This window comes from Diorhabda sublineata, chromosome X, assembly GCF_026230105.1.
Source record: "Diorhabda sublineata isolate icDioSubl1.1 chromosome X, icDioSubl1.1, whole genome shotgun sequence".
Taxonomy (NCBI): Eukaryota; Metazoa; Arthropoda; class Insecta; order Coleoptera; family Chrysomelidae; genus Diorhabda; species Diorhabda sublineata.
The window spans coordinates 26,402,221-26,416,435 of record NC_079485.1 but is presented as its reverse complement, the minus strand read 5'-3'; the positions used below and the strand labels follow the sequence as shown (position 1 = coordinate 26,416,435).

The 14,215-nt window shown below is 32.3% G+C and overlaps 1 protein-coding gene across 1 annotated transcript; it reads right to left on the bottom strand.

Annotated features, from left to right (window-relative positions):
• Positions 1-429: 429 nt before the first annotated feature.
• Positions 430-13,380, bottom strand: LOC130451247 (uncharacterized). Its single transcript, XM_056790142.1, has 6 exons — positions 13,212-13,380; positions 12,957-13,124; positions 8,210-8,411; positions 5,560-5,705; positions 2,963-3,180; positions 430-2,181 (listed from the first exon to the last, which is right to left on the bottom strand). The coding sequence occupies exons 2-6, from the start codon at positions 13,113-13,115 to the stop codon at positions 765-767; spliced, it is 2,142 nt and encodes a 713-aa protein (XP_056646120.1). The 5' UTR covers positions 13,116-13,124; positions 13,212-13,380; the 3' UTR covers positions 430-764.
• Positions 13,381-14,215: the final 835 nt, after the last annotated feature.

The window sequence follows — 14,215 nt, the reverse complement described above, 5'->3', positions numbered from 1 at the left end:
GACAAATCAGTACACATGGAGATTCTTTCATATCTCGAAGAAAAGATTTAATCCAAGCAGAATATCAACCTGAGGCAAGAAATTGATGTCCCCTGATACATCACAACAAACTAACTATTTCTAAAATTGAAAGAAACTAACAGTCCGACTGATTCCGTATCCTCTAACAGAGACCCTAACGAAATAAAGAAGAGGAACTACTTATCAGAGGTCCTGCTGTCTTAACAAGAGGATCCATTCTATATGGGTATTTCTACTGGTAATATGGTAATGGAATTGATCGGGAGATATACATTTGATATTCATAGATGCAGGGTGAAAAAATATAAAACAACATTCATAGTTTCATATAGGAAACAGACTCTTTCGATAATGATTCTCTTATAAATCACTTACCAGTGCATAAAATGACAAAAATACTGAGTATAAATGAGACTGGGCACTTTTAAAGATTAAATAGTATTGAAACACTTATAAAAATGAAGATAAAATACTTCAAAATGAGTTAAAAAAATCACTAATAAAATGTTAATTATTATTTTGTTATCATCTATACTGAAGTAATTTATTATTGTATCTAAGACATTAAGTAATCCTTTAGTAGAGTATTGCTAAAATCTGTTCATATTTCTAAAGTAGGCTCCTACTATTTGGTATCACCAAATATTTGAGAGTATTTATATTACCTTGATCCTATAGTAAATAGGCTTCTTTGGGAGTATTTGGTATAAAATATATGATTGCACAGTACCCTATGGAAATTTCTAGGCATATATATTGTGAGAGCTCCTATAAACTTGCTTCAAAGAAGCTGAATGATCCTCCAAGTTTTTTTTCAAACTTACTATTGTGTTTAAAAGGACTTGCTGCCGTAAATTTTCGTTACTCACGGTACACTCTGCTTGCGTTAATGTTTTAGCTGTCAAATTGAAGGCTACTGTTTTTACTCCAATTGTTTTTTGGTTGCCAAAGTATACCTTTCTTCGAACTGGTTCACTCTGTGGGCAGCTACCACTCAATTTATTTCGTCTAAGCACGTCATCCGAGTCAGAACTTGAATCTGTTACACGTTTAGTTATTTTCTTCTTGTGTTTTGGACTCATCCTAACAACTTCAGTGTGTTTATCTTTCAAAGAGACATGGGCTGCCGTTTTCCTATTAGATACTGGAGAATTGTAAATAGGTGATTGCATTTCACATTCTCTCTTAGCAAGAACTGGTGAATTACTTATAATGAATTTAGTGATATGATTCTTCTTAGGGCTAAATCTAGGGCAATTGTAACCACTTTTGGACGGAATTTTAGAACAAAAGGGATTAGTGATTACAGTGTCCTCAGTAGCTGATCTGTTGTTTACAAATATCTCAGGTTTCGCAGATTCGGTTATCCGCAATAACTCCACTCTTTTGTTTGCAGGGCCAGGTAATCTTCTAGGTGATAACCCGTTATTTTTCATCGCATGTAGAATTTGTTCAGCTTCGGTTATTAGTTCTCTATATTTTAAATCAGCTTCTTTGTCTCTTTTATCTATTGTACTGATGGGATCTCGGTAAAAACCTACCGAATTTGATCTTTTTCTTAGGCCATCATCTAGTGCTAACTTAGAAATGGGTCTACAATTGGCACGTCGGACGGAAATGGGAGTAGCCCCAGCACTTTTAGAACCATCGATATATGTATTAATACGTTTCTCCTTCTCAAACTGTTTAGACTGTCTCTTCTTACTTGAGCAAGACCTACGTTTTTTCTCACTTGTTTTATTAGTCCTGCGCTGTGTACGTCTTCTAGACGAAATCTTTCTTTGAACATCATAGTTGTAATAAGAACAATGGCCAGTATTTAAATCTGCTCTATTAGCTTCATAATCTAAGAAAGGACCATTGTCGATGAAATCTAACTCTCCTTCAAAAGGATCGTCTTCATCACCACCATCTTGACCTGTATCAATGTCAGTTTCGCAATCTGTCGGATCGCTATCACTTAAAATATCAGTTTCTTTTTCGTAAACGTAACTTTCATCATATTTTCCCATCATTTCGTTCAATGTGCAGTCTTCGTCGCTTAGAGATTTTGGTCGAGGAACTTCCAACTGAATACTAGTTGCGCTAAGTGAAGAACTAGATGAAGACGATAGTGACCGTCGTCTACTTGCTGCAGGACTTAAAAACCTACGAAGTTTCCTGTAGAAACAAAATTATAAGAAACATCTCACAAATAACCGAGGATTTTTTTGCAAAACTTATTAAAAGGGTTAAGAATACCACAAGAGGAGAGAAAAAATATATTAAAGGCAAATAGTTACTCGTTATTAAATTTACGAGGATGTATTGATATCTAGTTAGCCTAGACCAGTTAAATGCATAAACAAAATATTGCGTTACCATAGCAACGAACAATAACTTATAAGTATAAGTAGTAGTAGTAAGTTATTAAGTATAAGTAGTTATAAAGTAAACCAGAATTACGCAATAAAAGGTCTAGAGACGTTAAAGGTTCGCTGTAATAAATGTATCTAATTAAGTGGAGAATATGTTGAGTAATAAACTATTTTGAAATTGAAATTTTGTTTGGTTCTATAGTAGGCTGAGAATTTTTCAGAATATCCTCGTATACTATCCGAAATAGCTCCTAAGCTTGTATTGCACTATTATCAGTGGAAAATGTGAAAATATCAACTACATACTACAGAACGCAGAGTCCTTTGAAATTTAAAATTAAGGATCGAATGAAACGACATTTGACTTACAAAGTGAAATAAACAGCTTGAGACGTGGCTGTTTATAAAATGAAAAAATATATATGATCAACATAGAGTCTGGAAATAGTGTTAAAAACCAACAAAAGATAGGTCGAAAAGAATAGAACGAGGAAACGAAGCTCACCGGTGGCGACGAGAATCAACAGTGTGAAAACAAACGATACAACACATGTATATTAATTTAAAATAGAATAATAACTTACGGACTACTGTCTTTAGTTGATTTTGCTGCAACCATTGTTTTGCTGTGATTATGTTTCACAGGACTCGGACTCAGTGTACTTCCTGGTAACCATGGATTCGTCCTAATACGGTTTCTTTGCCTTGGCGAAGTTATTCCGAGAGCAGGGCTTAGATTTCCGATGATTTTCTCTTTGATTCTACTGGTTGCCGCAAATTTCGATTCATCCACTTCTCTTTTCTGCTAGTATTCCAGTTTATGAGTTATTGTTAAATATACAATAGCATGCGGACATTGACACGGAACTCCATCTATGTACAATCAATCAATATACAGAAAAATTTCTAGCTACAACGAAAATATACCACAACATGCATAAAAACCTTAAGAATTAGCAGATATCTTATAAAACCATCTACGAATCTCATGTTTTGTTCTAAATTTTTCACCATAATGTTCTATGGCGTTTTCTGTCCCTACAATCTGGAATTCAAGGAATCGGATGGAAACTTTTTTTGTTACTTTCCCTTATCTACTTTCAGTATATTTTGAAAAGCCATCAATATAAAAAACGTCTTCTAGTTTATGGAGACGTAGATTTAAAAATTTAAATATATCTATAGAGGGTAATACTGCATTACGACCTCTAAGGTCAGTTAAACCCTCCCATCGGAGCTACCTTCATCGCTGGTCATTCAAAACCTCCCCACTCTACTACCTGGCATGGATTCAAGGAGAAAGCAGATTCTGCGATATCTTATTATAGTCTAAGATTCCACCCCTTGATATTGCAGGTATCTGTTTTTTTTTATGAAATTAATTGTAAAGGAGTCTTGAGGATGTATGGAATGGATTAAGGATAGGTTGCTTTGTAAAAATTAGCGGCAGTTACCTGTAATTAATTTTAATGTCATTAATATACTAATATGACTTGCAGCTATATGTTTTTTAAGTCAATCTTACAGCATTTGAAAGAAAATGATGTAACAAATCAAAATAAAAATGGTTGCCACCTCTTAGTCGGCCGCTGCATTAGGGTTTCCAGGTGTAAACACTTACCTGGAGCGAGAGCCGTTCACAAAAATCATGGCAACCCCTGTTTGCGGCCATTGTGCAGCCGGCAACCATGGATTTTCATGTTCAATGTATATAAAACTTCAATTTTGCATAAAAATTTCTTTAAAAAACTGGTGAATGCAGTTAATTAATAATAACATACCTATTTACACCTGGCCACCATTTTTATTTTGATTTGTGACATCATTTTCTTTCAAATGCTATAAGAATGACTTAAAAAACATATAGCTGCAAGTCATATTAGTATATTGATGACATTAAAATTAATTACAGGTAACTGCCGCTAATTTTTACAAGGCCAACCTATCCTTAATCCATTCCATACATCCTCAAGATTCCTTTAAAATTAATTTCATCAAAAAACCGATACCTGCAAGATCAAGTGGTGGAATCTTAGACTATTACGGTAGGACATTCTGTAATTAGATGATCCGGACTTTCTTTCTCGTCGTCTCTACAAAGTCTGTGATTATTTTTTACTAGACTCATTAGGTGTTTTTTGAGTCGGTAGTGAGCTGATAAAATCTAGTGAGAAGATGCCACATATTTTTTATTACGATCCAGATATTTCTTGTACTTGCAGCATTAGGTTCCGAAAGAACTTTTTCATAGTCTTTTTTGTAAGTTCATTTTCTCATGTTACAAAAAGATTTCCAATCAGTAAAAGGCTGTTCTGGGTACATAACCGTTTTCCTTCTCAATAACCGAGAACCCAAATAAAAAAAATCTTGTGTAGCTTTGCTGTAGTTATTATTTTATGATTGACGAATAAATATGTCTAAAAATTAAATTGAATTATGAAACGTCACAATCTTTGGGCAAACAGTTACATGAACTGATCTTTTGTAGTCATTAAAGGCAGGCAATGGAATATAGAATCGAACGGAATCGTGCCAGATCGTTTTCTCGTTAGTCCTTTTAAATGAAGTATCAATCCACGTAACTAAGTTCGAATTTCTGAAACCATTAATGTTATTCATACTCAAAGACCAAAGACGGTAACTTGGTTGTAGAAGCGCCCGTTAAACAGTAGGTTCGTTCCCATCTATCAAAAAACCGTCTTTGGTGCAATGACGATTATGCGCAATAGAAATTACGTGTTCCAACTGGGCGACTTTGTTTTGTGTACCGACTGACTTAGGTATCGTTTGTGAACCTTTTCCAGGACGATCTTTACGATACTTGGTTGATAGCAAGTTACAAGCTGCAAAAACCTTGCATAGCCGGAAGTTGCGCAGGAAATATCATTTAAAAACTTCCAATAGCCGTTCCAAGACTAGCAGGTTGGAACAAACCTAGTGTTATTGTGAGTGTTGATGTAGTGGTAGTGTGAACAGTGTCCTTCAGTAGTACATCTAAGGTCGGAATATATAAAATATCATGATCTTATTGAAATAAGTATAATTGTATAAATTTAACCACACCATTTATAGCAATATATAATTCTGGAAGTCAAACTACAAGATTAAAACATGCATTATTTAACATCAAACATTTGCATGACAAACTTATATAACATTAAACTAAATGTAATGGGCTTACCTTAAAAACTGGGGTATGGTGATCTTTAAGAGCATTTGATAACGCGTTTGTTGAACTTGGTAATACATTGGGCTGCGCAGGGACTTTAAGATTTCCATTGGGATTTTGAATAGGATTTAAGACTGCAATACGAGGATGGCAGATATCTGAAATAATACATTATCATGTTACTAGGCTCAATTCTAGGTTATTTTCTTTTTATTACCGTCCCATTAAACGGAAGAATTAATAAATAATTGATTAAAAACGAATGAATGAATGGTTTATCAAAACCATTCAAATATAAATGTTGTTAATATTCATAAGGAATATCTTATGAATATCAGAAACTATACACATCAGACAGTGTAATTGTGAGTGTTGGTGTAGTGGTAGTGTAAACAGTGTGTTCAGTATGAATATCACCAACGGTTTCAGAAATTTAAGCTTAATTGTTACTTTGCTCTCATCTTGACGCCCTGTATAAACAGTTTTATGTATGGCAGTACGTAATTCATACAAAAAAGTAACAGAAAACAAAAAGTATGCTTCCGGCCTCTCAATCAAAGTATTCTAAAAATAACAGAATCTAAAACTCCTTCTGGCTATTGAGTTATTTATGAGTGCCAGAAATATTTGACAGGCTCATTGTATTTCTGTATGGGAAATTTTGTAAACAAAAAAGAAATCATTATATAATAGACTCTATAAATATCAGACACTGTAAAAATTACTGATTTTTAATATCAAATTTATCAAAGCCAGTAGAAATGTTCATGAAACTAATAAATATATTCAACAAAATCTCAACAAACAAATTTTTGTTTTCCATATGTTTTGGAAACCAACAAAAATCGCGCTTAAGTGCAAATTTGTCAAATGTTATCAGTTATCATTTTTTCGAAAAAATTATTGATAACAAGAAATTTATCTTTAATTAAATCAATAAATTACCCCAAGATGGAGAAATATATACGGGGATGTTTCGAATTTCGAGGTTATCTTTATGACACGATTCCCAATTATTTTATACCCGTAATTTCACAATTTCATTTCACTCTTATTTATTTTAATTCTTGCTTAGTTTTTCTTATGTACAGACACTTCTAAGCATATATCATATGTTTGTAGCTTTTTTGAACGAGGATCAGTTTTAAAAATCATCAGATTTTAGCCAAAAGGTACTTATTGAAAAAAATCTTATGTTACACTCTTGTAATCTCTAAAATAAATAGCTTTTGGCCTGTCCAAACATTTTTCTATTGTTCTGTACAGGTTATTGTGATAAAATATTGTAGCTAAGGTACATTTATGAGCATTTTAGGAAAATATTTAGATTATACTGTAATGATATCCAAAATGACCGGAAGTTTCGATCATTACGGAAACCTTTTTTAATCATGCACTGAAATCCCGATAAGGTTGAGCTCAAGGACTCGATATCCAATACACAGCTGTTATTGCTGAAAAATTAAAAGTTGCCTCATCCGCCGTATTCACCTGATCTAGTTCTCTCCGATTTTTGTTCATAAACTGAAAAATTGGTCGGTGGAAAGTATTCTCAAGTAATTAAGGAGGTCAATGGAGAGACAACAACGTGTATTTCGCGAAAGATTAGTTTTGAAATGATTTAAAATTAACTGGAATAAATGCGTAAAGTTAAAAGGAGAAACATATATATATATATATATATATATATATATATATATATATATATATATATATAACGGTTTCAAAAAGTCCCTATATTCCATTGGAATATACTTATATCAAGATTAGATTCTTCTTTCCAACTCGGTTTTCCAAATGATAACAGGACCATCCGGTGAGCAAGAATGGCCCTTTGAGAAAAAGGGCCTCCTATGGTTTAATTGACATTTTGCAAAAACTATTGGGGCCACAGGGCCAATCTTTAGAGCATTGATTAAGTACATTGAGATCTCGGTTTTCAATAATAAGAAACCTTTATATTTAAAATTAAACAAATTATGAACTATTTAAAAAATTTTCTCCTTTCGGTTAAATTATCTAAGCAGCAAATTATCGAAATTTAATTTATAAAAGCTTATTTTGAAGATTTTTCAATCCTCTACAATATTGTCCAAGTAACAAAGACGAGTCTTGCATAGGTTCAGCGCAAAACACAAAAAAAAATAACGCATAGACAAAAAATTTTATGCACATAACTTTTATTTAACTCTTAGAACACGATGGCGTTGTTTTTTTTTTTTCTACTATTAATTTCATCACCAAAAGCTATTTTTCGTAAGTGTCCTCGCCTAGATAGCAAATAATCTTATTTGAACGTGTTGAATGCAAAAGATTCCGATGATGAGCTCAAAATGAATTCAGTTATCGATCCAATGTAGACATTAGACCCTCTTACATTTACAACGCTGGCGAGTAAATAATACAACTTAACATTCTTGTTCAGGTATCTGAGAATTATTGCGAATGGGTAACAATCTGGAAGGGTTGTTATTAGCAATTTTGCACATTTTCAGTTGAGTAGGAAATTAGGGAAAACAAAGTGAAATGCGCAACGAAATAAATAGGATATGTAGACAAATACAGGAAATTTTTAACTTAAATCATTCAAGTGAGAATTATTATAACTTAATTGGTATCACTAATTTTCAAACAGAGCTATGTAAAGAAATCTGGTTCCTACCTGGTACTTTTGGCGTATTTAATAGATTTTCAGGAGGTGCTCCAGGTGATGTACCATCTGTAGAATAACCAGTAGAATACGCCGACTCTGGAGATGATAAGTTGTTAGCTGAATATCTCGAATTTGACACTCCTGATGAAGTCCCGGTTTGAGGTTGATTTTCTTTATGCGGATGGTTCTTGGAAGCACATCTCTCGTTCCCCTGGAAAAATAAATCAAACCATTTGTACTGTTATTGGAGATGTGATAATATAATAAGATAACATATAAATGGAACTTTTGCCCTTGGCTACTTATTACAATATGATAGATTTCAACATATCGTCAGCTTCTTCGGCAATGTTGGTCAACTTAAAATACAACTTTGTTTAAGATCCACGTTTCACAACACACATGCAAGCGCAGTCTCACCAAAGTTGTTATAGTAGCAGACTCACAAACCGGAGCGGATTCGAAGTTGTCACTACGTAACTTAATGGGATATACTAGATGAACTCGATATAGTTTAACTACCTAATTGTTGATATAAAACTTCATGTACCCTCAACCGAGCAAATAATTAGGCAAATGAATTTTCATAACTGTTGTTACTATGAATAATAAAGATCATAACTTTTATTCAACGCATATTGTAAATTTGCGTATCACTGAAAGTCACAAGGTCACAGTCCTGGTAGAATCTGTGGAGCTTAATGGTTATTATAGCAATCCGAGCATAAAGAAAATTTCCGTTTATACCTGAAAGGTATGTTTCAGAAGATATAATAGCTGTAAATGCAGATATATAGAAATTTCTGAACAACATTACAGAATTGTTGTGGATTGATCAAGAATGATCATTGTAAGACCATCCAGAACACTTCCGAGTTGTGTTTTCAGGAATACTGTGGACCATTCTAATCCTTTTTTTGTATATTTCCAAAAATTAAATTCACGTTGAAATCAATTTTACTTTTCTTTCTTTCTGCTGGTAGAGTGAATTCTTTTTTACTTGATTATACTAATTATTCTCAATCTTGTATACTTCCGACTAGAATTGATTTTTTTCGAATCCAGACCTACGAGGATATATTGGAAAATTCTGAGCCTACTATAGAACCAAACAAAATTTCAATGTCAAAATATTTAATTACTCAACATATTCTCCTCTTAATTAGATACATTTATTACAGCGAACTTGCAACGTCTCTGGACCTTTCAAAAACAATGTTTCTTCTTGCTCTGCAAACCAAACCTCCACAGTTTTCATTACCTCCTTGTTGGAAGAAAATTTACAACCTCTTAAACTTTTTTTCACAGGAAAGAGATGATAGTCGGACGGAGTCAAATCTGATGTTCTAGTAATTCAAACCCTAAATCACGAATTTTTTGCACGGCAACATGAGATTTGTGTACAAGGGCGTTGTCCTGCAAAAACAAAACACATTTGAGTAGCTTTCCGCGTCTTTTCTCTTTAATTTTTTCCCGTAGAGTGGTCAGTAATGTCAAATAGTAATCTCCAGTTATTGTTCTACCCTTGACAAAAAATAAAATCATGATGACTCCATGGCAATCCCAAAAAACTGAAGCAGAGTGTCGCTATTCCATCGATTGTTGTTTGGTTTCTGGATCGTAGAAATGAACCCAAGTCTCATCCATAGTAACAATTCGATTTAAGAAGTCTTCATCGTTCTCAAATCGAGCACAGATCGAACGCGATGCTTCTACCCTTGTACACTTTTGGTCAACATTCAAACATTTGGGGATCCATTTTGCAGCAATGTTTCTCATATCCAAATTGACGTGAACTATATGATGAACGCGTTCGTATGAAATAATCAGTGTTTCAGATATCCGTTTCAGCCCAATTCGACGGTTTAATAAAATCATATTATGAACTGCATCGATATTTTCGGGGACTGACATAGAAACTGGCCTTCCCGATCGGTCATCATCTTCAATGAAAAATTTACCTCTTTTGAAGCTTGCAGTCCAATTTTTCACGGTCGCATACGAAGGACATTGATCACCAATGGTATTAAGCATATCTTCGTAAATCTGCTTACCTCTTAACCCTTTTAAATACAGGTACATGATGATGGCTCGATTTTTTTTCTTTTAATTTATTGCGTAACTCTGGTTTACATTTTTGTACTTTACGCCTCTGGGCCGCCCATAATTAATTATGAACTATGAACATATACACGGATTGTTCTTCGTCTCTCTACTATTCACAATGCATATGTTCAACGTAGACATCGCAAAAAAATTATAACTGAACGCCAACAAAAGCAAAGTAGAATAAATTCCAAATATATCTTATTTTCAACAACCACTCTGAATACTTACATATCGCGTGCAATGAAGCTATATTGTTCTAATTATTCACTATAAAGACTAACGAAATCAGAAAATAGTTTCGATAAAATAAATTCAAAGTGCCAAAATAAACACAATCCGCTAAATTACTACAATTGTATACACTCGTTATAATTATATATCGCGTGGAAAAATGCAATTGCTTTGATTGTTACTCAACTCAAGCAAAAGTATAAAAATAGGTCTGACACAATTCCAGAATAAATATGTTGTGTCTTATGAAACACTCTGTATAATAACATGTCGCGTGTATGCTATTGATACATCACAAATCCTATGGCGAATTAGCATTACCTCAAGTAATGTTTTTCCTACTAAAATGTATCGTAAAAAAGATATTTTCTGGTATATTAAATTTTATGTTTTTTTGTGACGTTTTTGAGCTTGATTGAGCAGAAAACATTTTGATACTTTAATTCCCATCTTACAAGATATTTTAAGGTTTCAGCCCTCTCTCAACAAAACTTTTGACATAAAGATTTGATTAATTACCTTGTGGAAGCAAGTTACAATAAATCAAATACAAAGTAAACTGGGATATCTACCTCTCAAATTAAAATATTAGAAATTCACCAACAGCAACTAATTGAAAGACTCAAAAAATATAATCTGTTCATGACAAGGGTTAATGGATCGTTTTTTATATATGAAAAGCATGAAGTTTATTGTCTAAAAACAAAAAATCAGGAAATATTTAGTTTAATCAAATTTTCCATAAAACAGTAGGTAATTTTTGAATAATTTGTCAGATGAATGGATTATAAAAATAAATAATAAAAGTATAACAGAGCTAGAGACTTATTTTTTGTTAGTAGTTCCAAATATTCCATAAAAAAATGGAGTTTATTAGTCCAGTCAATCTAAGCAATGATAGAGTGATGAAGGAATTTTTCTACGTTCATTGTGCTATATTTACTGAAAAAAGTGGATTTTTATTGCACTAGTACAGAGGTTTATAATCAAGACAAACATAAACATATTTAGTCCTTTTTCAGTGAGATTGTAATACGTTTCAAAGAATTGCGGATTTTATTTTATTATCAATCATATTTATTATGTACTGGATTACGAAATTACTCGATTACAATTTATAAACACAAACGTAAATGCCTCAAATATACGCGACCACGACTACTATGAATTGGATGATACAACTCTGCAGCTCTAGAAATGTCAGTCAAAAATAAATTTTGACAATTAAACAAAGTTTAAAATTAAGTAATATTATTGGAAAAATAGATGATAGTGATGAAGAAGAATTTGTTGGGACCCCATCAGAAGTTGTGAAATAACAAACACCGCGTCATTAAACTTATTACCTAGTAAATCAAGAAAACTATCAAATTCGTTATAATCGTTTTAAAGAGTGGTGCTTCGATAAAAAAAGTTGTAAATCTTACAGAAAATGTGCAATTTTTCAAAAATTTCAAACTCAAAAACTTGAAGGAAAAATAAAATTGGTAAAAAAATATTTGAAGATGACTAGACTTAAACTTAAGTTGCAAAACAGGGTAATACACGAAAGGCTTATACTAATGGAAAAAGCTGATGAGTTTGCTAAATTACTACAAATTGGTTCCGGCCTTTAAAAAAGTTTGCGGTGAAAGTGTAAGCGTAAGCAAAGAAGTTTGCACAGAATGCAAAAGTAAATTGGACAGTTTATTGAATGGATACGACCCCGATGATGTTTTTAACGCTGACGAAACGGGACTATTTTTCAAACGTCTTCCTGTCAAAACATTAACATTCAAAAATGAAAAATGTCATGGAGAGAAACACACAAATTCTACAGGTACAGACAAATTTAAACCATTAATTTTTTATGTGGAATAAAATAATCTTCAATAAATGTACCTTTAAATATGAAAGAAAGAATTTATGTACTCGTACTTTTAATATGTCATAGTTTCATTTGCATTTAACCTTTGTAAGTAAAAATATAAACCAACAACTCTTTAACTTAAACCCTTAGTAAGTAAAAACCTCTAGGTATAACTCAAACTATTTAATGTTTTCCTTGGTATTTATATTATCGAGGTTCTACTGTACTACATCGATTTTCAAAAAATGAAAAGTCCAAATAATTGTCTTGCTCACTTTGGTTGACGCTATTAAACAAATTGCGTGGTTTTTACTGAATTAATTTGGTGAGTGAAATGATGTTTTTCAACATTGTGTGTCTCGTACTTAAATATTTATGAAAAATATGTCTTTAAGATATATCACATTATTATATTAAAAATAATTAATCCTTAATCCCTCTACTATGAAAACTAAAATAAAATAAAAAAATAAAGTATATTTAACATAAAATAATAATCTCAAATATAGGTACATTAAATCTAACACAATTTCTTTAAATATATATAAATATACTATAAAAACTTACTGTGTGTTCATTTAGAACAGTGGCACAATTAGTATCCCATTTAACAGTATTTTTATGACCGAAAACAAAATTATTACTTTTTCCCTGTTTTTCTTTCCTATGTTGTTTTTTTCTCGATCTCACTGCTTCCATCCAAGACCGCAGTTTATTCCCAAACATTTTGCTGATCTAAAATAATGAGAAGACAACTATTCAAAGTCCACAAATCATACAAAATCAAGAAAAACTTAATTTCACCAAAAATTTCTCGCTCACCTGTTGTTTAACTGACACCTCTTCTACATTATATAGCTTGATAAATTTATTGTATTACATTTGTTACTAATATCTCTTCCCTGTAGTACTTTGTAATTTCTGCCATAATTAAAGAGGCGTGAAGTGGATACTAGATACTTTTACTGTAGCAGCATCGGTGGACGTCAATGTCGCAACAAATCCGACGCCGGCGCGCCGGGACGCTGTTTATACCAAGCGTTTATCTTAATATACTGATCTGCTTGAATCAAATATCCAATTAATCAATTGAACGTATCACTTCAATAGCAATGAATGTAGTAAAGAGATTTATTAATACATTTCAGACGTTAAACTTCTGAATACAGCATTACTCGTCATTTGAAACCGAAAAGAGTTATTGAAATAATTAGATCAGTTCGGAATAGCACCTTCATATTTATTACTATTTTTTAGTAATCATTTACGAATATACTTTTTGAATTTACAACAAACAAAAATAAAATTTATTGACGATTGGTCAAGCAACCAGTAATACATCCTCTAGTGGGGAATAAAAATTAAATACAGAACTTTTTGCGCATGTTTCGTAAATCCATGTTGTCAAGTTTATTTTATTACTAATATATCAATGATAATGTATAGATCACTTTCACGTAACTTAATTTGTCATAATTGTATAAAAATATGAAAAAAATTAAAAATATGTAAAAATAGACAGTTAAGCGTATAAAAAAATTTGTAAGATATAAGTGGAACTGGTCCAACTCCCACGAAAACCATTTCAAAAGTTATGATTCTAGTAAAAGATTCGGTCATACTCCTCGGCATTTCTACAAAAGCTATGTATGTTAAATTGTGTTTATAATTAGCAGGCTTTGTTTGAATAGCTTATAATATTTCTTATTTTTTCGATGCTTCCAAAATAGTGCTTTGTCTGAGCCTTGCTCATTATTTGTTGCAAAAACCTTTTGAACAACAATTAGGTACAAATTAAAAATACAGCACACAAAGTAACTCAATTA

What these genes read in the sequence shown, in the direction of transcription:
- LOC130451247 (XM_056790142.1), bottom strand. Translation starts at nt 13,115, where the DNA reads ATGTTTGGGAATAAACTGCGGTCTTGGATGGAAGCAGTGAGATCGAGA. An exon ending in ACCATACCCCAGTTTTTAAG is followed by an intron (nt 3,181 to 5,559) that starts GTAAGCCCATTA and finishes GAATACTAGCAG; the next exon opens with AAAAGAGAAGTGGATGAATC. An exon ending in TCAACTAAAGACAGTAGTCC is followed by an intron (nt 2,182 to 2,962) that starts GTAAGTTATTAT and finishes TTGTTTCTACAG; the next exon opens with GAAACTTCGTAGGTTTTTAA.